General features: G+C 39.4%; 2 protein-coding genes across 4 annotated transcripts in view; one reads left to right on the top strand and one right to left on the bottom strand.

Annotated features, from left to right (window-relative positions):
- ferry3 (FERRY endosomal RAB5 effector complex subunit 3) overlaps window positions 1-22,592 on the bottom strand; it is a 56,543-nt gene extending 33,951 nt beyond the window's left edge. The window contains exons 1-7 of one of the 3 annotated variants that reach the window (XM_043713686.2): window positions 22,567-22,584; window positions 19,104-19,241; window positions 9,287-9,492; window positions 4,317-4,462; window positions 3,466-3,647; window positions 895-994; window positions 321-442 (exon numbers count right to left, since the gene is read on the bottom strand). In XM_043713686.2, the coding sequence (XP_043569621.1) occupies window positions 321-442; window positions 895-994; window positions 3,466-3,647; window positions 4,317-4,462; window positions 9,287-9,482 (746 nt within the window). In that variant the 5' untranslated portion in view covers window positions 9,483-9,492; window positions 19,104-19,241; window positions 22,567-22,584. Of the gene's footprint in view, window positions 1-320; window positions 443-894; window positions 995-3,465; window positions 3,648-4,316; window positions 4,463-9,286; window positions 9,493-19,103; window positions 19,242-22,566 lie in introns of those variants that run through there. The other 2 variants (XM_043713683.2, XM_087999546.1) reach the window with 2 other exon arrangements.
- A 245-nt stretch (window positions 22,593-22,837) lies between these two features.
- The window catches only part of rad51ap1 (RAD51 associated protein 1), a 63,715-nt gene continuing 62,809 nt past the window's right edge, over window positions 22,838-23,743 (top strand). Inside the window, exon 1 of the mRNA XM_087999545.1 lies at window positions 22,838-22,925. Within this exon, the coding sequence (XP_087855671.1) occupies window positions 22,909-22,925 (17 nt within the window). The 5' untranslated portion in view covers window positions 22,838-22,908. The remainder of the gene's footprint in view (window positions 22,926-23,743) is intronic.

Below are 23,743 nucleotides of genomic sequence, written 5' to 3'. Positions count from 1 at the left end.
GATCCTTTAAGACATTCTTTACATTGTACTTCTTTCACAAGACTTTTGATCATATGACCCAAGGTCTCCTTACCTTGCTTGACATTGTACATTTTAAAGAAAATGTCCTGGGAAGCACCTTGACACCTTTCATTATGCTAAAGGTGCAATGTAAATATAAGCTGTTGCTCAGATATGGATATAGTAGAATTGTCTTAATGCCCCAAATTAGTAAATAACAAAAATGCTTTTCTTTGACTAGGCAAGTGCATTTAAAATTGTATCTTTTATGACAGCAATTTAAACATCACTGATCAAAAACAAATTCATAAATACCCTACCTGACTGCACTGTTGTTCGGATTTTGCATGTCTTGATGTAGTTTTATTACCCACTCTTGATACTCTTGTTTTTGAATAGCCATTAATTGTTTCAGCTCATGGGCCCACTTGTTCTCCAATACCTGATCACAAAAATGTTATCCACATTATAGAATTAAAATAACATATCTTTTAACCTTTTCTTGGATTTGAGGCAGTGCTTTAACATGACCGGACATCTTCCTACATTCTAATGGAGATGTTCAGATATTTAACTTATGGGGTATCTTATACAATCTGTAGAAATCCTTGTATAGAACAGTATCCTAACTTTCAATCAGTGGAATTTTAGTTTTTTTCAACTTTTAAGTCGCCATGGTTTGAGATTCAGTGGGAGATTGCTCATTTTTCCCAAATAATTTTTCAACTCATAAGATCACTTTCTCCTCCAGTATGTGCAAAAATAGACACATTTTATGTAAAGGGAGTTTTATTTTCCTATTGTAATTCTGTAACATCAGCTGAGAACATTTCCTTGTATTACTAAGTTACAGGGTTAAAAATTCTACTTTGAGTGAAACTTTGATTGCAATACCTGTTGGGATTCAAAATGCTGAGCAGCAACTGAGTTTACATCTTGATCTGTAAGGCTTTTCCCTAGTTCTTGCATTACTTTATCCATTTCCACAGACTGCCTGAAAGAAATTAAACTCATATGTATTTTTCCTCAAACAGGAATAAAACACTAACCGTTTTAAAGCATGGAAAAAAAAATACAATGTACCAAAATATAGATTAAGTTTCTATTCTGCATTAGCCATCTTCAAGTAAAAATGTCTCAAAATTAATTCTCATTGGGGTGGCATGGTGCCTCAGTAGTTAGCACTGCTGCTTCACAGCGCCAGGGACCCCGGTTTAATTCCAGCCTCAGGCAACTGTCTGAGTGGAGTTTGCACATCCTCCCAGTGTCTGCATGGGTTTCCTCCTGGTGCTCCAGTTTCCTCCCACAATCTAAAAATGTGTAGGTTAGGTGCATTACTGAGCTAAATATAGGGTAGAGGGAATGAGTCTGGGCGGGTTACCCTTCAGAGGGTTGGTGTGCACATGCTGGGCTGAAGGGCCTGTTTCCACACTAGAGTCAGCTGAGAACATTTCCTTGTCTTCCTAGGTTACAGGATTAAAAGGTCTACTTCTTGAGTGAAACTTTGATTGCAATACCTGTTGGGATTCAAAATGCTGAGCAGCAACTGAGTTTACATCTTGATCTGTAAGGCTTTTCCCTATTTCTTGCATTACTTTATCCATTTCCACACACAGGGACTCTATGATTTATTGATGATAAGCAGTACATAGACCCTGAAATGGTTGTGTTAAAATCAGTCACATTATTTTAGAGTATGGATACCATACACACAGCAGAACTGGACTGGAGATGATGGGAGATCCCCAAGTCCGCCAACAGTAAAGCCAGTTGAAGATATAGTTGCATCCAAAACTAAGACTACCCACTGTGGTTAGTTTAGATCCCCATATTTGTGAATGCAGTAACTCTCAGTCAACTATGTTAAGTTTTAATCAACACTCGATATTTACATAATCAAAACAGTTTCCAAAAATAACTCAACATAAGTGATTATAATCCTATCAACAGAAAATCAATCCTTGTCTGGATTTCCACTGTTATTAAATTTTGTCATGGTTTCAACATTATTCAGTTTCTGAAATAAGAATGGCATTCCCTCTAAAAGATGCTGCGAGTAGCAAGCCATTTGCCCTGTCAATCTTTTCCTTCATTCAATGAGATCAGAGCTAATCTGATGATCCTCAATCACTTTCCTGCCATAGAGTCAGAGATGTACAGCATGGAAACAGACCCTTTGGTCCAACCCGTCCATGCTGACCAGATATCCCAACCCAATCTAGTCCCACCTGCCAGTACCTGGCCCATATCCCTCCAAACCCTTCCTATTCATATACCCATCCAAATGCCTCTTAACTCCATAACCCTCAATTTCCTTGCTGATTAAAAACCTGACTCTCCCAGCCTTAATATTTAACCAACAGTTTCAATAACCTTTTGGGAGTAAAAAGAATTCCACAGATTCATTACCCCCTCCGAGAGAATTCCTCCTCATCGGTTTTAAATGGATGTTGCCTTACTCTGAGATTATGTCTTATGGTTTTAGACAGTCCCAAAGGGCAAACAACCTTGCTGCATCCACTTTGTCAAGTTCCCTAAAAATCTAAAATGTTCAACAAGACCTCCTTTCACTCTCCTAAATTACAATGCGTATAAGCCCAATGCACATAACACCACCTCATTAGAAAATCTTTCCATATCTGGAATCAACTTCGTAAACCTTCTCTGAGCTGTCTCAAATGCCAGTATATATCTTTCCTTATACAAGGAGATCAAAACTGCACACAGTATTCCAGGTATGGTCGACGAGGGACTGGCATAATTTTAGCAAGGCCTCAATATTTCTATTCTCCATTCTCTTTGGAATAAAGACCAACAGTCAATTAACCTCCCCTAATACCTGCTGAGCTTGGATGCTAACTTTTGTGATCCATGCATGAGGATCTCAAACCCCTCTGTTCTTCACCTTTAAGTCAACGAATAACCTGAATATATCCCACCATCTGTTATTCTCAAGACTTGAGCTATCCACAAACTTGGAGATAGTATATTCACATGCCAAATAGTAATATACATTTTAAATAATTGAGGGCCTAGCACTGATCCCTACGGCATTCCTCCTGTTACAAACTACCATTTTCAAGATGTCGCCTTTATCTCAAGTCTCTATTTTCTATTAGTTAGCCAAACCACTAACCATATATTACCCCAACATCCTTTGCCTCTTATCAAGTTGCATTATGCTCAATAACATTTTGAACATCTATTACAAATGCAATATATATTACATCTACTTGTTCCACTTCATCTATTCTACTTGTTACCTCTTCAAAGAGCTGTAATAAATTTGTCGGGCATGATTTCCCATCATGAAGCCATGCTGATTTTGCTATTGTATTTCTTAATGATCTACTCCGACATTCTTTATAATAGCTGCCATTTTCCCAATAACAGATGTCTCGGTGATGGTTGGGAAAAACTGCATTTTCTGTGGATCCATTTAATTGTATGTAGGTAATTACAAACCTTTCCTGCAGTTTCTTCAATTCCATGTCTCTTTCACTAATAAGTTCTGAGACTCTGACAAAATAATTATGTTCCAAATTCAGTAAAGCTTCAGAGGCTGGAGAATGGATCAAATCATGATAAACATCTGCAAAATCTTCATCCCAACTAGGTTCTTCAGGCTTAGAGTATTCTAACGTTGTCTACAAAATGATAAAATACAATTTAGAAATTATAGCCTTATATATCATTACTTGTACAAAATAACAGTTTTAAGAAAAAAGTAATGACCATATGGGTAAAAAGTATGAGAAATTGCTTCAAAAGATGTTTCCTCTGTACCCATGTTGTTACTATTCTTAAAAATATATATATATTTACTCTCGCTAAAAAGGTGATTTAATCAATGGCATGTAATGTAACCTGGTCTCATGAGCTATTCTGTCACAGCTGTTAATTTTTTTATTCCGAAAGGAAAGGAAGAAAAAACCAAGTTTAAAAAAAAAAGCATGATAACAAAACATTCCAATAAAAATAAACAAAAAATATAAGTTTAAGAGTGTGTCAATGAGCTGCATTGAAACCCATCAACTGACTCTATGATCTCCAGTGCCACAACACAATGTATCTCATGATGGAGCAACTGTGCATCGATATTATGTTAAATGCTGAACCTTACTAATTAAAGTCAAAACTGTTCATACAGGGGTCTTATTAACAGTTTTGTACTGTCTCTGTAAGTAATATTTATCTGCAGGTAACAAATTATTCCTGTACCAAATAAGAAAGTTTTTAAACTGTGAATTAAGATTTTACCTTTGGACACATCAGATATCTACAAAGCTGTAGACTTAAATTTTTGAAATACGTACCTCTTGATAAGCTTTAGCCCAAGTATTAACAAGCTGTTCAGCACGCACATCACTCGTTTTTAGTTTCTCTAAAACAGCTTCTGCTTCTTCATCATAGGTCTTCTTAGTTTCTTCATTAACAAACTGATCAAGAGAATTTTTTAAGTCTGTAAAATATTTAAATCAAAGTGTTGAAAAGAATATTTCTCCTTCTATTTGAAAAACAACAAATGAATTTAATGGATGAAAGAGGCAATCAAATTTAATCTATTCTTTACTGACATATCAAATTTGTCAAAAAAAAGATACAAAATGGTTCAGATTTAAAACTATATCATAGAGTTTAAGATTTACTTTTTTTATTATCATAATGAGAGACTTTACAGTGCGGAATAGGATATATTTCATTTAAATGCACTCAAATCATTTGGAACAGATTAATATAGAAATGTTCCTCAAATCTGCAAACTGCCTCAGTTCCAACTTTAGAAAAGTTTGTCCCTCATGCACCAATAAACCATTCTCCCATTTCCCACACCAACTCATCCTGTAACTGCCCCAAAAGAAAACTGGCTAAAATAATGCTAAAATAACATGAAATTAAAGCCTGTTTGACAAGATGAGGTAAGATCAGTATCAAACAGATTTTACTATATAAGGGACTGATGAGAATTTAATCACAATCAGCCTGTGATGCACCTGAATGTGGATAAATGTGAGATTATCCACTTTGATAGTAAACACACAAAGACATTTTTATCTGAATCATGACAGATTGGGAAAGGGGGTGTAACGAGACTGGAGTGTTATTGAATATCAGCCACTAACAGTAAGCATATTGGTACAGCAGCTGGTGATAAAGGCGAATAGAATGTTGGCCTTCATAATGAGTACGTTTGAGTACAGGAGCAGTGATGTTTTGCTGCGGTTGTACAGGGCCTTAGTGAGAATGCCCTGAGTATTATGCGCAGTTTTAGTTTGCTTATCTGAGGCTGCATGTTCTGGCCTTTAAGGGGAGTGCTATGAAGGTTTACCAGCTTCCAAGGATGGCAGGACTGAAGACTGGAATTCACCAGAGCTTAAAACAATGAGGGAGGAATCTCAGAAAACTATAAAATTCAAATTAGGATTACACAGGGTAAATGCACAAAGGATGTTCCAGATGAGTGGGGCGTCCAGAATCAAGAGTAACAGGCTAAGGATACAGAATAGTCTACTCAGGACTGAGATAAGGAGAAATTTCTTATCCAAAGAGTGACAATCCCTTGAAATGCTCACAGAAAGTGATTAAGACCAAAACACTGACGCATTATTAATAAATAATTAACCTTTAATAATACCAGTTCACACTTGCACAAAATCTCGATGTAGGTTTGCTCGCTAAGCTGGAAGATTCATTTTCAGATGTTTCATCACCATACTAGGTAACATCATCAGTGAGCCTCCGGATGAAGACTGGTGGTATGGCCCGCTTTCTATTTATGTGTTGATGTTTCCTCAGGTTGGTGATGTCATTTCCTGTTGTTTTTCTTATGGGGGGATAAATGGCACCCAAGTCAATGTGTTTGTTGATAAAGATCTGGTTGGAATGCCACGTTTCTAGGAATTCTCATGCGTGTCTCTGTTTGGCGTGCCCGAGGATGGATATATTGTCCCAGTCGAAGTGGTGTCCTTCCTCATCTATATGTAAAGATACTAGTGAGAGTGGGTCATGTCTTTTTTGTGGCTAGTAGTTTTTTGTTTGTTTGCCCAATGTAGTATTTGTTACAGTTCTTGCAAAGGGTTTTTTTTGTAAATATATAAAAAACCCTTGCAAGAACTGTAACAAACACTACACTGGACAAACAGGTAGAAAACTAGCCACCAGGATACATGAACATCAACTAGCCACAAAAAGACACGACCCACTCTCACTAGTATCTTTACATACAGATGAGGAAGGACACCACTTCGAATGGGACAATATATCCATCCTACGACACTCCAAAGAGACATGTGTGAGAATTCCTAGAAGCATGGCATTCCAACCAGAGCTCTATTAACAAACACATTGACTTGGGTGCCATTTACCACCCCCTGAGAAAAAGAACAGGAAATGGCATCACCACAGGAAATGGAATCACCGATCCAAGGAAACCTAAACACACAAGTAAAATGTGGGCCATACCACCATGGCTTCATCCAGAGGCTCACTGATGATGCTGCCTAATATGGTGACGAAACGAGCAAACCTACATGCAGAACGCCAACCGGAGCTACTTGCACAAAATATATGTCAGTGTAAAGTACAGAGGATTACTTTTGGTATTGAACTTTAATATAGATAATACAACTTGCATTCTGAAGACACAGATAATCAGCCTATTTTTCCAAGTACTTGGTGGAGGGTGCTGTGTATGTGGGATGGATTGCCAGACAAAGTGGTAGAGGAAGGTACAATAACAACATTTAACAAACATTTGGATAGGTACATTTTTTGGGAAGGATTTGGAGGAATATGGACCAAATCCAGGCAATTGGAACTAGCTAAGAGGGCACCATAGTCAGCATGGACCAGTTTGGCCTGAAGGCCCTGTTTCCAACCTGTATTACTCTAGGACTCTAATTAACAAAAGTCACAGTGTCTTGAATATAGGAGTTGGGATGTTATGTTACAGATATACAGGACACTAGTTAGGCCAATTTGGAATACTTTGTTCAGTTCTGGTCCTCCTGCTATAGGAAAGTTGATGCGAAATTTGAAAAGGTTTAGAAAAAAACTTACAAAGATGTTGATAGGTTGGAGCATTTAAGCCATAGGGAGAACCGAATAGGCTGGGGCTATTTTCTCTGGAGCGTTGGAGGCTGAGGGGTGACCTTGTAGTAGTTTATAAAATCATGAGGGACATGGACTGGGTAAATAGTCAAGGTCTTTTCCCCAGGCTAGGGAAGTCAAAATTAGAGGGCATAGCTTTAAAGGTGAGGGGGAAAGATCTAAAAGGGACCTAAGCGGCAACATTTTCACACAGAGGGTGGTGTGTGTGTGAAATGAACTACCAGGGTAAGTGATGAGGCTGGTAGAATTACAACTTTTAGAAGGCATCTGAATGTATATGAATAGGAAAGGCTTAGAGGGATATGGGCCAATTACTGGCAAATAAGATTAGAATAATTTAGAATATCTAGTTGGCATGGACGAGATGGACTGAATGGTCTGTTTCTGTGCTGTTCATCTGTATTAGTCCAATTGTTTTTACTAATGAACTAGAAGATTTGCAGACAATTAGGTGCTCAATGGCAAATAAATTTCAAACCATATTTTTTTCTAAATAGGAAGTCAAAAGTTTGCTTTGAAAAATGTAAATTTTTGCACTTTCTGGCCCTTTTGGCTTTCCTTCTGCTCACTGATTAATTTTAGCCACCTTTCTTCAAAACAGCAATCACCAATTTTAAATTTGTACATTAGCATCACACAAGTTACAATGAGAATGTCAGTGCAGCACAAGTGATGGGAGTATGGCAGCAAGACATTAAGTGTAATTAGGGGTGGGCAGAGGCTAAACAGCTAGCTCACGGCACTAGGGATGGTTCAAAAATAGGTACGTTGAAGGTTTAGTAATACTAAAGAGAGAGGAGGAATACAGCTACACTGAACTGCCAAATTGAGAGGTAGGATTGGTTGGAGGGATACATTTCTCCAGAAAGTACGGTGGCCCAGTGGTTAGTACTACTGCCTCACAGCACCAGGGTCCCAGGTTCAAGTCTAGCCTCTGGTGACTGTCTGTGTGGAGTTTGCACATACTCCCAGTGTCTGTGTGGGGTTCCTCTGGGTGTTCTGGTTTCCTCCCACAGTCCAAAGATGTGCAGGTTAAGTGAATTGGCCATGCTAAATTGCCCATAGTGTTAGGTGCATTAGTCAGAGGGGAATGGGTTTGGATGGGTTACTCTTTGGAGGGTCGGTGTGGACTGGTTGGGCCGGAGGGCCTGTTTCCACACTGTAGGGAATCTAATCTAAGAAAAGTACACATCTGAAGTTAGCTTTTGTGGTTAGCACTGCTGCCTCACAGTGCCAGAGACCCGGGTTCAATTCCCGCCTCAGGCGACTGACTGTGTGGAGTCTGCCTGCGTGGGTTTCCTCCCACAGTGCAAAAATGTGCAGGTTAGGTGAATTGGCCATGCTAAATTGCCTGTAGTGTTAGGTGAAGGGGTAAATGTAGGGGAATGGGTCTGAGTGGGTTGCGGTTCGGCAGGTCGGTGTGGACTTGTTGGGCCGAAGGGCCTTTTTCCACACTGTAAGTAATCTAATCTAATCACATATCACAGATTCGGAAAATGGACATGTCTTCATGCAAAAGAACAAAATTTATCTAGTCTTCACTGACACTACTGTGGATCTACCTACATCACATGGAGTGTAGAAGGTATTTATCACCACCTTGTCACAAACAATGAGGCATGGGCAATAAATGCTGCTCCAGCCAGCAACATCCACATCCACATCCCCCCTTACCCCCACCCTCCATGAACAATTAAGTAATAGAAGCAAAGATTATCCAGCACCTTGAATTATAATAAAATTCCCCAAGACACTTTACAAGAATGCTGTAAATCAAGATAGAACAGAATGCCATATCAGGACAATATCAGTTAAATAATTAAAAGATTGTTAAAAGGAGCAGGTTTTGAAGAGTGTCTTAAAGGAGAAAAGCAATATGGACAGTTATTCCAGAGCATAGAGACAAGGTAACGAATAGGCACGGCCACCAATAGAACAGTGATTGGAATAAGAATGCTCAGGAGGTCAGAGTTAGAGAAAAGCAGATACTTTGGAGGGTTGCAAGCCTGGAAGAGATTATAGAGATTGGGAGGAACAAGGCCAGAGTGGGTTTTGAAAACAGGGATGTGAATTTTAAATTCAAGACATTAATTGACTGGATATCATTGCAGATCAGCAAGGACAGATATGATAGGTGAATAGGAAATACCTGCAATTTGAGACATAACTTACTCACCATTGTCAATAAAATAAGGAAGATTATGTAAGAGCATTAGACGGCCATGTAAATCATTGATACTTCCTTGCATAGGAATCTGGATGGGTGCAGTCAGCACACATGACTGATGTCCTGTCTTGAAATTAAAGATAAATGTTTTTTCCGATGGTCGCACATTTGCAGTATTTTCTTTAATTCTTGTGTTCCTTAACATCACTCCAGTTCTGAAACAAATAATAACACTGTATTTCATGAAAAGGTTATAAAACAGTAGATTATTGCAAAAGCAAAAATTGCAGGAGAAACATTGTATGTCGGCACCGGTGGAGAAAACGCAGAGTTAATGTTTCAAGTCCAATTACCCTTCTTCAGTAGATTATTGCACTTGTTTGCTATGCAATGGATTATAATCCTTGTAGATTCAGAGCCACACAATTTAAGGCACAAGGGATGCCATTCAATGCACTTATCCAATGTCTTTGCCTTTGCAAATGTTGTCCTGTACAATCCAAAAAGCAGTTGCTAACGTTTTATACAATACAGGAGGATCCTTATTTATTACCAATCTGCATTGTTGTGTATTAATAAACTTTGTGCAGATTATTTTAGAATTAATGAGGCCAGATCATTTCGTATCGTTTATAAAGGGACATCAAATAAAGAGAATTTTTTTGCCATTTAGAATACGAATTGTAAATTACAATCTAAAGATATTGAAAATCTTCAGTTGACTAGAAGAACAGTAGGAATATTCATATTTAAAACACTTTGTTTAAAGACAATTCAAAGGCCTGGACCTCCCTTGTAGATGCAACGGTCAAGGAGGCACAACAATGGCTCTTCTTCCTCAGGCAGTTTAGGAAATTTGGCATGTCCATAAGGATCCTCACCAACTTTTACTGAAAGCATTCTATCTGGGTGCATAACGGTCTGGTACGGCAACTGCTCTGCCCAGAACTGTAAGAAACTATAGAAGGAGGGTGTAGGTTTGATATCCAGATGTTTCATTACCTGGCTAGGTAATATCATCAGTGGCGACCTCCAAGTGAAGCCAAGCTGTTGTCTCCTGCTTTCTATTTATATCTTTCTCCCGGAAACCACCATTTCGACTGGGACAACACATCTATCCTGGGACAGGCTAAGCAAAGACATGCCAGAGAATTCCTAGAGGCCTGGCACTCCAACCACAACACCATAAACAAACACATAGATCTAGATGCCATCTATCAACCCCTCAGAAAACGAACAGGAAATGACATCACCACAAACCCCATGAATCCTATCCAGGAGAAAGATATAAATAGAAAGCAGGAGACAACAGCTTCGCTTCACTTGGAGGTCGCCACTGATGATGTTACCTAGCCAGGTAATGAAACGTCTGGATATCAAACCTACAGCTCAGCGAGCAAACCTACACTCTAAACCTCAACCTGAGCTACAAACCTTGCAAAAAAACTATAGAAGGTTGTGTGCACAGCCCAGACTATCACGGAAACCAGCCGTCCATCCATGGACTCCACTTACACTTCTCATTGCCACCTCATCAAAGACCCCTCCTATCTGGTAATGCTCTCTTCCAACCTCTTCCGTTAGGCAAAGATATAAAAGCTTGAACACACGCACCAATAGGTTCAAGAATAAACTTATTTTCTACTGTTGTTAGACTGGTAAATGGACCTCTCTAACTTCAGATAATGTTGATCTTGCTAATGTCGATCTTGCTTTGTGCACCTCTTGTGCAGCTGTAACCCTGTACGCCTTGCTCGAAGCACCCTATGATCTGTGTGCTTGTTTGCTTTGGCCTGTACTGCTTGCAATACAAAACCTTTCAACGTACATAGGTACATGTGACTGCAATAAAATAAAATCAAGGCATAAATGTTTATTTAGGAAAAAGGGAGAATGCATTTGCAATGTTGACAACTTGTTACACTTGTCAAAGTGGGAGAAAGATGACTTTTACTCAATATATTACTTCATTGGCTCCTTGACTTATATTTATATGATCCTTTTTATGACCTCTGAACTCATCAAAGGACTTAATAGCTATTAAGTACTTGTAAAATTTAGGGAATTCTAATACAGGGAAACAAGGCAATCTAATCTGTGTAGATTAAGGTTAAAAATCACACAAAACCAAGTTATAGTCTAACAGGTTTATTTGAAAGCACGAGCTTTCAGAGTGCTGCTTCTTCATCAGGTGGTTGACAATAATGTGGTGTTGTGTGATTTTTAACTTTGTACACCTCAGTCCAACACCAGCACCTCCAAATTATGTGTAGAGTAACATAGCCATTCTCAATGGGGGTCGTATGGCACCCTTGGGGACCTTGGCACATTTGAAGGAAGCTACAGACTGAAAATTAAGAGAAAGGGAACTGTAGGGGTTTATGGGGGCCCTGGCAACTGAACCAATGAACTACCCAACAGCCTTCATTGGAGTCAACGGTTTCCCTCCTATTTACAATATCTTTCTATTTATAGTAGAATCCAGTTGAAGTATAAGCTGAGGCAGAACCTCGCGAGTTTGACTGATCTTCAAAGTGATACAACTGCACATCATCAGTTCAGTCAGTTTCAAAAAGCTTTTTGGTTCAAAAGTGATCTGCCGAATAAATTTACAACCCTGTGAAATAAAAGCCCAATTTTTTTTAATGTCTTTCCCTTAACATATTTGTTTGAGAGCAGATTCTGCAAGGTAGTTTCCTTGACAAAATCCAGGAACAGAACTGATGTCGCAACAGGAGGTGACCTCAGACTGTCATTGCCTAATTTGGAGCCCAACATCATGAAATGTGCAGAAAAGCATCAAGCGCAAAGATCGCATTAGGCCTGATGGATGCTTAATTTCATAGTCTTTTTTTTTTAAGTTTTGTCCAGTATGTCAGTATGTTAAAAGTTTTCTTGCCATTCAATAATAAATGATTTTCTGTCTGTTTGTGTTGTATCCCTGTTTGAAAGGGGGGACTTGGAACCTGAGAAGAGCTCCGAGGGGGGCTGTGGCCAAAACACAGTTGAGAATAACTGGAGTGGCACTGCACACACAAATGTGATGATAATCTTTTTCCATTTGGTGGTGGAATTAGTTTTGACCAAGATATTCGAGATAGCTCTGCTTCTTATCTTCAAAATACATTTCCATAATCAAAGTGAAAGGGCATGGAGAAAAACCATTACCTCACTGGCCTGTGTATAAACTTTAATATACCATGATTCTGTATTTCCCCAGCTCATAGCAGCATACTCTCTTTACAAGCTCTCCTCTCATAGCAGAGACACTTTATCCTCATTGATGTGCTAGTCTTATGTCAAATATGTATTTAATGTTCGTACTTTTAATCAATTTGTTCAAACATGCTATGAAACACATCTGAAGTAGGTGAGACTAGAAATCAAACCTTTGGACTCGTGGATAGTGATACTACTACAATGCCAAGAAAATTATTTTTTGTGGTTTATATTGGGATTCCATGTTGGCTGTGCAAATTACAGTGGGACTAAGAATTCAGTTTGATGGCATATACAGACAGAACTGGCCATGAAATCAATGACTGGAGCATAACAACTTTCTGGAAATATCCTCTGGGGCTTAGGTTGACAGTTGCTGGTCAAAAACTCATAATTCAACAGACAATTTGCTTTCTTATGGGATAAAAGTGTACATATCTGCATAAACTATCTACGCTGATGTCTGAAGATTAAACAACCGTTTCAAAATCAGTACATTGTGTTTACAAATTGCTCAGATGTATCCACTACATACAAAGTTGACTCCCACAACTTATAACTATTACAAAAAAAATTTCAAAATAGTTTGAAACATCAGGATTTCAATTTCAAAATTTCCTTAATTGTAAATATTATGATAAATACAAACCAAAAACAATACACCCTCCATTCCAAAAGTGGACTTCCCTTTGATGTCTTTCCAGCATTCTGTTTTTTTTAAAAAGAGTTCCAAACTGGCATGGATATTACAATCCCAATAGGGATAAACACTCGGTGCAAAATATTTCCAAACAAAATATTTCACAACTTTCCAAAAAGTGACTATGCCTTAAAGTGAACATCCTTCTGGAGTATACAGTAAATGCATATGAATTTCATGAACGTCTATTGTAAAGATGCATAAATCCATGTACCACTACCCATCTACTTGTTAATTTATGATCAAAAACATTTTACCAATTTTGTGCCAATTCCTGGAGGGACCTACAACTTTTAAAAACAAAATTAGAAATTCCAGTTAGTTAATATCTTAAAGAATAATATTTCATGATTTATATTTTGCACTGTAACAAAAGATGAAAAGCACTATTGACTAAACAGTATCTTTTTGGAAACATATTTTAAACATCAAAATAGAATATTTAATTTCTCATTTTATCACAAACAAAAACCACTTCACACACATACTACATACAAAACAGAATTTTCCCCTTTCTGGTGCAGCATGAGCAATGGTGACAAATTTGGAAAACACATGGAGTATGAAAAAAATCTGAACCTCGACCTTGCTAAACCAATTCTGCAATTTTTCCCTCAAGACTGAAATGGAGGCTTCTGAATTTTGCCATTGAATGGATACCTTATCTTCATGGATTTGCATCTCATTAACATCCCACCTTGCCATTTTTATAATCAGTTCCAATTCACCTCTCCTTCACCAAGAAACCAAATAGAATTACATGTGGGAGTATGCACTATCAGGTACCTTACGGTTTCTGCTCTCCAATTGTTTGTTCTGACCATTATCCAATTGTGTTTTCAGCAGATGTTCCTGCAAATTCAGTGACACTATTCTCCTCAACCTTTCATCCATGCCAGTTGCTACTGACAAACCATCAAACTCAGTACACCATTAATCATGTCAGCTCTCAGACCAAGTCACACACCAATTTCAATAGTTTACTCTGGAATTCAGGGACACCTGGGACTTACATGCTTCTGATATTTTGCTCTGTGCTTGGGGATACACATGTATCAATGCAGGATATATCTTATAGTTCTTAGCTCACCTTGCACTTATATGGAGACTGCCAGCCTCTGCGTATTTTACATTGCTGAAGTTATGAAAATGCATGAAGAAAGCATTGATTTACAAAATATGAGCCTTCATGTGGTTTGCAGTACTTTTTAACATAGAAACAAGCTGGTTGTGCAGTTGAGAGAGTACTAATCAGTTAAGGGAGTGGTATGTCACTGTGCTACATTAACATCACAGCCATAGTATACATCAGCAGCTTACACAGTAAACACCTTGCATTTGCTTTAAGCAAATAGCTATCTGTGGAAGTCAAAGGGAAGCAGTACTTAGTGGGATCAATGGGGACATTGTAAGGAAGTACCACTACAGTTAATCAAGGGGGTTGGCTACATTCAGGCAGGTTCTTGGCCTTGCAGATTCGGGCATTAGAGTCGTTACACTCTGGGGATCAGGCCTAAATCAATCAGCAGGTAAAGTGCAAGCAGTCTGGGAATTGAAAGTGCATTAGTGTAACGGCTGAACTGTGCTCACTTGGGACTTTGAGTGATTGTATCTAGGTCCCTTCAGTCACGCACAAGTGCTTTATGTCTATTCATTCATTACTTCTTTACTAACCCGCTCGCAAGTGAACACTGCATTACCATTTAATTCAATCATAACTCCCTACTATAACAGTTTCATTCATTCATAAAACTGTGGTTCTGTAGTATAGATAAGATAGACCAAATATAAAACAACCCTTTCTAATCAAAGCAGCCCTTTCAAACCCATTACTGCATTTTCACACTTTATCAGCCCTCGCTACGAGCAGTGTTTAACCTCTGAATAAGCGTAGCATACAGAACAATATCGTTCCCACCATCAAGTCTTCACCAACGATCTTCTGGACCTGAATAGATTATGGAACACTGAACAGTTTCATGTACTTGGTAAAATACCTTTTCACTGGGTCATTATCCCTTTCAAAATAAAAACTGTCAAAACAGCGCTGGAGTGAAATCGCATGAATGAATGAAACTCACACCAGCAAATAGTAAACAAATCTCACAACCCAGCTGTGGTAAACAAACAAACAGTCTAATATCCTTTATCCTTTTATTAAGTACAGGTACAATTTCTAACTTATTTAGAGCATAAACACCTGGTATTTTTAACCAACATTTACTAACTTAAAAGTCAAAAGGACTAATACCTCTTAATTATGCTAGCAGACCGGACAGACACTCTTAATGTCATTAGAAGTAACAGCCAGCACTTAACACATGTTTTTACCCATGCCTGTCCCCCAGGACAGAAATTCCTCAAACCTTTGTGTACTATAACCTGTGTTTTTTTTTAGTAAAACAATGTAACACCACAGCAATGGAATTTTAATATATGGAGGAACTGTGTATAAAGAACTGTATTTTGGGATTCTATTGCCGCTTCGAACTTGTGCCATCAATCCCAAACTGCTGTCCTGCCAAGTCAGTCCAAGGAGTGCCCCACGATCAGGCCTAGGGGTTTACTCAATGGGAACTTATCAGGGAGCAGTACATTGAGTCCTGGTGGAAGTGGGCATTTCAATCCTGGGAATGGAGCTCATTGCACAGGGTTGCTGAAAGAACGATGACAGTGATAAAGGTAAATTTTAAATGCAGGTGAAAACCTTTCCACTGCATCCTCAGAGTAGAGTGGCTTCCTTCTGAATTGTTTGTGGAGCTAGGTACCACTAGTGCCTTCCTGAGGGGGAGAATTAGTTACCAAAGAGGGATAAAGTTTTATGGGTTGGATGGCCATTGAGGCCTGGCTGGCTCCACAAGCAGTCGTGCTCTTCTCCAGCCAGTTCTAGAATTTTCTCTTTGCAGAAAGCGAAAAGCCTGATGTGAGCCACCACTCAATTACATTTGGTCTTGTGTTTCTTGTCCTTTTTATGAACTAGCTTTTCCAAAAAAGGTAGAACCTCATAGATAACAGAAGTGGTTTGGGTCTTCTGGGAGGGAGCGGGGTTCATGCAGGTCATGATCGCTGTAGCTTCTGCATGAGAGAGTGTGCAGGGTCAAGAGAAGAAAATTTCCAAAAGTCTTGCGGTCTAGAGGTAAAGTGGGCACATTGATTGTAATAGAAAAGGACTCAACTGAAATGGGGGAAGCTGAGAGTTTATGGGACTACAGGAAAAACAATGCAAAAAGAGAACAGGGTGGCTGGGGGGAATAGCTTGCATTCTGAGGTGGAGCCTACAAATTTGTCTCACAAACAAAAAATGGAACCTTGCCACGTTGGATCAAAAATCATCTGTGTAATAACTACACAAAATGGCTAACACCACACAAATTGGGTGCAGTAAGTTACTGGAGAAAGTGAGAACTGCAGATGCTGGAGACCAGAGTTGAAAAGTGTGGCACTGGAAAAGCATAGCAGGTCATCTGAGGAGCAGGAGAATCATTTTTTTGGGCACAAGCCCTTCATCAGGAATATAATAAGTTTATGCTATCTTCTTCAGGGTCAGAGTAAAGCTGCAAATTCATTAGGTCAATGTTTGGCGATTGTAACTTCTTTCATCCTTGAGATATCGGAGGAGGGTGCTCATCGCCTACATAGATGTGACTTGACCAGGTCTGACATACAACACTATATTGCAATACCTTGTTTGACCATGTAAATAAAGATATAGTTACAAAAGTGTAAGATGCACTTTCAGTTTTTTTCTTCCTTCCAGCACAACCCAAACTGCAGTCCTAACTTCCAGGTAGTGGGAGCCTGCTCTGTAGTTGGCCAGGATATCTTAGAGGTGTTTATGTAGGTACTTTGGGCCTATTAGCGCAGCTCTGCTGAGAGTGTCCTTTCCGGATTCAGGCTCACTCCACTCTGTTTGAACCTGTGCAGAATCTCATACAGGCCAACTGGCACGACCCAGTCTTTCTCAGAGGAAGGAGCACCTGTATTTAGGTTAAGGTCCCTTGTCGCCCACTTGCCTTGTTAGTGATGTTGAGCCCTTATAGCTAAGGAGATGTCGTGCATTTTTCTGCATACATCTAGCAGGCAGTGTTGGCTAGACCTTGGTCACCATGACAGTCACCACCTTGTCCATGGAAACAATCAGACATATGTGTATTGCAGCCAGCACGGCACTGATAGCATTGGTGGATTATTTTCTCCCTTCGCCAGCTTACAGCATGCTTTTAATGTTCAAGCCTGCTGTTCCTATGTCTGTCAGTGCATTTTCACAATCGTCAATGGCCACGTCAATTGGATCATCTTTTGCCCAAAACGCAGCAAGAACTTGCTCTCCAGCTGTTGTCTGGGTGCTAGCTCCTAGGACAACTCTGCCCGGGCATGGAGACCTGCTCACCAGATTGTGATCCGGAGTCTAATCTTGAAAGGATATCCACTGAGGGTATTTTTTCAGAACAGGTGGAAGATGCAGATGAAAGCCTTTCCACTGCATCCTCTGAAAGTGGAGTGGCTTCCTTCTGAATTGTTTGTGGAGCTAGATACCACTAGTGCCTTCGTAAGAGGGAGAATTAGTTGTCAAAGAAGGATAAAGTTTTATGGGTTGGATGGCCATTGAGGCCTCTTGGTTCCACAAGCAGTCGTGCTCATCTCCAGCCAGTTCTAGAATTTTCTCTTTGTAGAAAGCAAGAAGCCTGATGGTCTTGTGTTTCTTGTCCTATTGATGGACTGGGTTTTCCTACAGAGACAAAGGGAGGATCGACTGCGATAAAAGTAGATGGAAGAGAGATTAGTAGTCACACATAAACAGAAGAGATGGTTAGCTGATCTACTGAATAGGAAGTGCAGAGTTTGCAAGGATGAGGTAGGCGAGAGCCTTTGAAGGTAAATGATGCATGCAATTTCGAGACTTGCGTTCCGTGAGTATTGATGAGCGCTTGAGTGCGTGATAGCAGACTGAAGACAGTGGCACTTACCCTTGTGGAACGCAGAAGATCATTAACCTTATTTCGACAATGCTGCACTTCACCACTGCAATTATTTGCTTTGGTATCAGTGTTTAATTTACTGTGACTTTTCTTTCACGACTAAATTTTCACCTTGAAAATTTAACCAAGGGGTTTTCCATTTACTGTTTCTACTTTATTATATTGAGTTTTTGTTTCCCCCCCGAGTTTGATCAGTATTCTGAAGCAAGGTCACAGACCCGAAATTAACTCTGTTTCTCTCTCCACTGCTAATGTCAGGCCTGCTAAATATTTCCAACCTTTATTTTTATTTCAGATTTTCAGTAACTGTAATATTTTACATTCTTTTAAAAAACTTCACATAAGGCAGGATAACAGTTCAACAGACTGTAAGTATTTTTTTAAAACAAAGAGACACTCTGAAACATCCATCAGATGTGCACTGAAAGGAGGAATACACAGATGGAAGAAATGGTGTAAGAGATTTTGTCTCTAGTTTAGTAATCATGAGACCCAGGTAATGTTCCATGTTCCAGGACAGATTGTAGAATTTGAATTCATTAAAATTTGAAATTGTTAATTCCATTGTCAATTGTCATAAGAAAATATCCATCTGGTTCACGAATAACCTTTAAGGAAAGAAATCTGGCACCCTTAACTGGTCTGGCTTACATGTATCCCCATACACACTGGAATATGTCTGACTCCTAACTGCCCTTTGAACTGGCCTAGCAGGCCACTCGATTGTATCAAATCATTGAAAAATCTCCAAAAAAATTGAAATCGCACAGACCACCTGGCATTGAACTAAGCTTGGGAAATTACAATAGTAAATTCAGCCCTGCTGACCCTCCTTACCAACATCTGGGCATTAGTACTAAAATTTTAAGAACTCTCTCATAGACTAGCCAAACAGCAGTCTGACACAGTCAAAATCCTTTAAACATACCTTGATGACAATGTCTTAGACACGATGTCCACACTGGGTATGTTCTGTCCTACCAGTAGGGCAGTAGAGATGGTGACACAGTGACATGCCCTGGGATTCCTCAATGTTGGTTCTGGACTCCATGAAGTCTCATCATATCTGGCGAAACATGGATAAGGATATCCCTTGTTGATTACAGATATCAACCCGACTCAGAATTCCTCCACATGGAATTTGGGAGAAAGCACTGAAGGTAGTAAGGACGCTAAATGTGCACCGGTAGGGGACTTCAATGTCCATTGCCAAGAGTAGTTCCGCAGCAACATTACTTACCAAACTGGCCTAGTCCTAAAAGACATAGACTAGGTTAGTAACTGGTAATCAGGGAAATAAGAGGGAAAAACATATTTGACTTCATCCTTACCAACCTGCCTGTTACAGATCTATCAATCCATGAAACTATTAGTAGGAGTAACCACTGCACAATCCTTGTGGAGGTGAAGTCCCATCTTTACACTGAGAATACCCTTCATCATGTTTTGTGGCACTATCAGTATGCAAATGGGATAGACCTCACACAGATCTGTGCATCTGATGTGCTTTCAGCCATCAGCAGCAACAGAACTGTATTCAAACACAATCTGCAAATTCATAGTCCAGCACATTGCCCATGCTACTATTACCATCGTGCCAGGGGATCGATCCTGGTTCAATCAAGAATGTACAATGGCATACCAGGAGCACCACCAGGCATATCTGGAAAGAGGCGTCCATTGTTAAAGATACAAAACAGGACTACATGAAAGGCTTATACCTGAAATGTTGATTCCCCTGCTCCTCAGATGCTGTCTGATCTGCTATGCTTTTCAGGTACCAGACTCTTGACTCTGATCTCCAGCATCTGTAGTCCTCACTTTCTCCTAGGGCTACATGTCTGCCAAACTGCATAAGCAGTAAGTAATAGAAAGGACTAATTGATTCTACTATCAACAGATCAGTTCTAAACTCTTCAGTCATGCAACATCCAATTGTGAATGGTGGTGGACAATTAAAAAAAAAACTCACTGGAGAAACTGGCGTCACAAGCATCCCTATCATCATAAATGGAGAGGCCATAGAATTAGTGAAAAAGACAAGACTTAAGCATTTGGAACAATCTTCACTCAGAAATGCCAAATGGATGATCCATCTCGGCCTTCTCCTGAGGTCCCCAGCGTCACAGCCTTCAGCCACTTTAATTCACTCCATGTGATATTAAGAAATGGCTGAAGGCACGAGATACTGCAAAGGCTATGGGCCCTGACAATGTTTCCTCAATAGAACTGAACCTGCCACATTCCAAGCCACGACCTTTAAGTATAGCTAGAATACTGTTCCTTTCATACGGCATTCCAAACCTTTGACCGCTTTTGTTTAAGACAACAGCAAGAGGTATGTGGAAACACACTCATGTGTAAATTTCCCTCCAAACCATTCATCATCCTGGCTTGGAAATATATCATTGTTCCTTTACTGTCGTGGGGTCAAAATCCTGGAACTTCCTAACAGCATTTTGGGAGTATCTACACCAAATGAACTGCAGCAGTTCACCACCACCTTCAAGAGCAGCTAGGGGTGGATTATAAACACTGGCCTGGACAGCAATGCCCACATTCCATTAATGAATTTTTAAAAAACTCCATTCAGACTTTTTTCTAGCTGTCTCATGTAAATTTATTATTGCGGTTGACAGTGTATCCAGAATACCTTGACATAAAACAAAGAACTGTGGATACTGGAAATCTGAAACATAAACAGAAACTCTGAAGTTCCGCTGAATTCAAAGTGTTAACTCTGTTTTCTCTTCATAGATGCAGCCAGACCTGCTGAGTTTCTCCAGTAATTTTTGTTTTGCAGAATACCTTCCTTGTTGTAATTTCAATGCCATTATTTTCAGCTATCTGAAGTTGATCTAAGGTATGAAATTTACCATTGGGATAAGGTCCTAAAATAATGAGGGTTATTTGTTAAAATCTGGCTATGTTAAAATTAGAACAAAATAAATAATTGTGGGTTCAGAAGGGCACTTACAAAAACCTACATCTGACCAGATCGATAAGGAAATTACAATCACAAATTCACAAGTGCCACAGTTACACACAAATGACTGGCATGACAACACCAAATTTTTATCTTATTTATTCACCTTTTTTAACATACATAGAACATAACAGCGCAGTACAGGCCCTTCGGCCCTCGATGTTGCGCCTACCTGTCATACCAATCTGAAGCCCATCCAACCTACACTATTCCATGTACGTCCATATGCTTGTCCAATGACGACTTAAATGTACTTAAAGTTGGCGATTCTACTACCGTTGCAGGCAAAGCATTCCATCTCTCTGAGTAAAGAAACTACCTCTGACATCTGTCCTATATCTATCACCCCTCAATTTAAAGCTATGCCCCCTCGTGCTCGCCGTCACCATTCTTGGAAAAAGGCTCTCCCTGTCCACCCTATCTAACCCTCTGATTATCGAAGGCAATGAATGAAGAGCAGATTGGGTGGCTGATACTTAAAATGCTCATTTATGACGTGGAGATGCCAGTGTTGGACTGAAGTGCACAAAGTTAAAAATCGCACAACACCAATTTATAGTCCAACAGGTTTATTTGGAAGCAACAGCGTGCTTCCAAATAAACCTGTTGGACTACAACCTGGTGTTGCATGGCCTTTAACAATGCTCATTTAGGTCTATTCAAGACAAATCTCAAACTCAAAAAAATTAATGTTCTTGAGGATAGTTTGCAATATCCGGGAGGCTCCATGCGTTTTTGCTGTAGATCTTTCATAATTACAAATATGATTCTATTCTGCCAGTCTTAATGGCTTTATAAAGGGCTGAACATGCTGTTTGATAGTTTGGCTGAGTTACCAGCATTCAGAGAATTTTACATAATTCTTGCTCACTGACTTTTTTTTCCCCGACTTCTATTCAAATTAACATTTTTGAAAACAAGAAGGATCTTATTGTGTAAGTACAATTAATGCAGATGCTAACAAATATTCCATAATTTTAGAGTTGAGCAGTCTTCAAGCAAGATGCTGTTTGTACTACAGGCCCAGGAAAAGTGCTGTAGAAAAGACTAAAAGACAGTAACTCCAGCAACTTGGATCCTATAAATGCCTTCCACAGTTGCTATTAGCAAACGTATTTATAACGCTTGGAGTGGGCGGCGAAGAGAGAGAAAACTGCAACTTAACAGAGGTGTCAGAAGTAATAAATGCTTTACTGAGAGAGAAAATGGAAGAACGTTAGCATTTATTCCATTCAACAATGAACATCAACTAATAACAAACAAAGCGCAGACATAATGTAGTAAATACAATTGAAATTAAAAAGACAACTCTTCAAATATTACACATTATATTCTTCTCCTTGAAATACCGAGCAAAAGGCTTTTTCACTTCACAGAAGCGATAATTAATAAATCTGACCATTACCTGCAGCCAATGCCTTCTGCAAACAGGAACCAGCTGCAACCCTAAACCCCTTTTCTAAAAGATAAAGGCTTCAATATCAAACAGCTGATTCGGCGGAATATCATCTGAGTATTTACGGAGTGATAGAAAGCTCTGTTGTTTAAATGTACATGAGCCTCAGTATTTTTAAACAATTTGATTTGCCTTTTATTCTGTAATTACTCAAGGTTTTTAATTTACAGTTGTGGCGAATGTGCGGCTGGGAGCTGACGTTTGTTGGCGGGTGATTTATTTCTCATTTTGCTCCAAGACCTCTGTTATTGTTGTTGTTGTGCTGGTGCTGGTGGTGGGAGAGGGAGAGCGATGGCCAGGCCGGTGAGGTTAGTGAATTTAACTGGGAATGCTGGAGGAGATGGGCAGGGATCTGGAGGGGGCACCTGATGTGGGAATTGGTGGAAGTGGGTGAGACCTGATACTGCCATGGTCGCATCTTGACATATTCAGAAACAGTGAACATTGTCCTATAAAAGACCAATCATAGAATTTAGTACATGGTGTGCAGGACTGCAGAGATTATATTTTAAAATTCCTCAATCTGTGCTGGCATTTCAGCTGTTGGACTAATCCAAAATGTCAAATCTGGGTGCACTTCTGGGTTTGACAGGAGTTAAATTTGAGGATAAACGCACTTGGTCAGAAGAAATGTCAGAAGCATTATAAAACAAAAATAATTGGAAAGTAATGCTTTCCATCAGTTTTCGTGGTGCAAATAGGGCAATCGGCCATTCAAAAGAAAATGGAAATCCTAGTGTCATTAAAGATCATCAAGATGTAGGTTGGAATAAAGAATTTGAATGAGGGGAAAGGAGGGCAGAAATGCTTTTGATGAATTCTAGAAGCTTAATGAATTTGGGAATTATAATAAACAAATTAACCCTGTTTAACAAGGATGTTACCAAGACTGGAGGGTTTGAGCCATAGGGAGAGACTGAATAGGCAAGGGCTGTTTTCCCTGGAGTGTTGGAAGCTGAGGGGTGACCTTATAGAGATTTATAAAATCATGAGGGGCATGGATAGGGTAAATAAGCAAGGTCTTTTCCCTGGGGTGGAGAAGTCTAAAGCTGGAGGGCATACGTTTATGGTAAGATGGGAAAGATTTAAAATTGTAAGGGACAACCTTTTCATGCAGAGGGTGGTG

The sequence above is a fragment of the Chiloscyllium plagiosum genome, unplaced genomic scaffold, assembly GCF_037043375.1.
Source record: "Chiloscyllium plagiosum isolate Xiang-an unplaced genomic scaffold, Cpla_swu_hap1 HiC_scaffold_23, whole genome shotgun sequence".
In the NCBI taxonomy this organism is placed as follows: domain Eukaryota; kingdom Metazoa; phylum Chordata; class Chondrichthyes; order Orectolobiformes; family Hemiscylliidae; genus Chiloscyllium; species Chiloscyllium plagiosum.
Note: the sequence above shows the minus strand (reverse complement) of the source record. Positions and strands in the feature narration are given on the sequence as shown.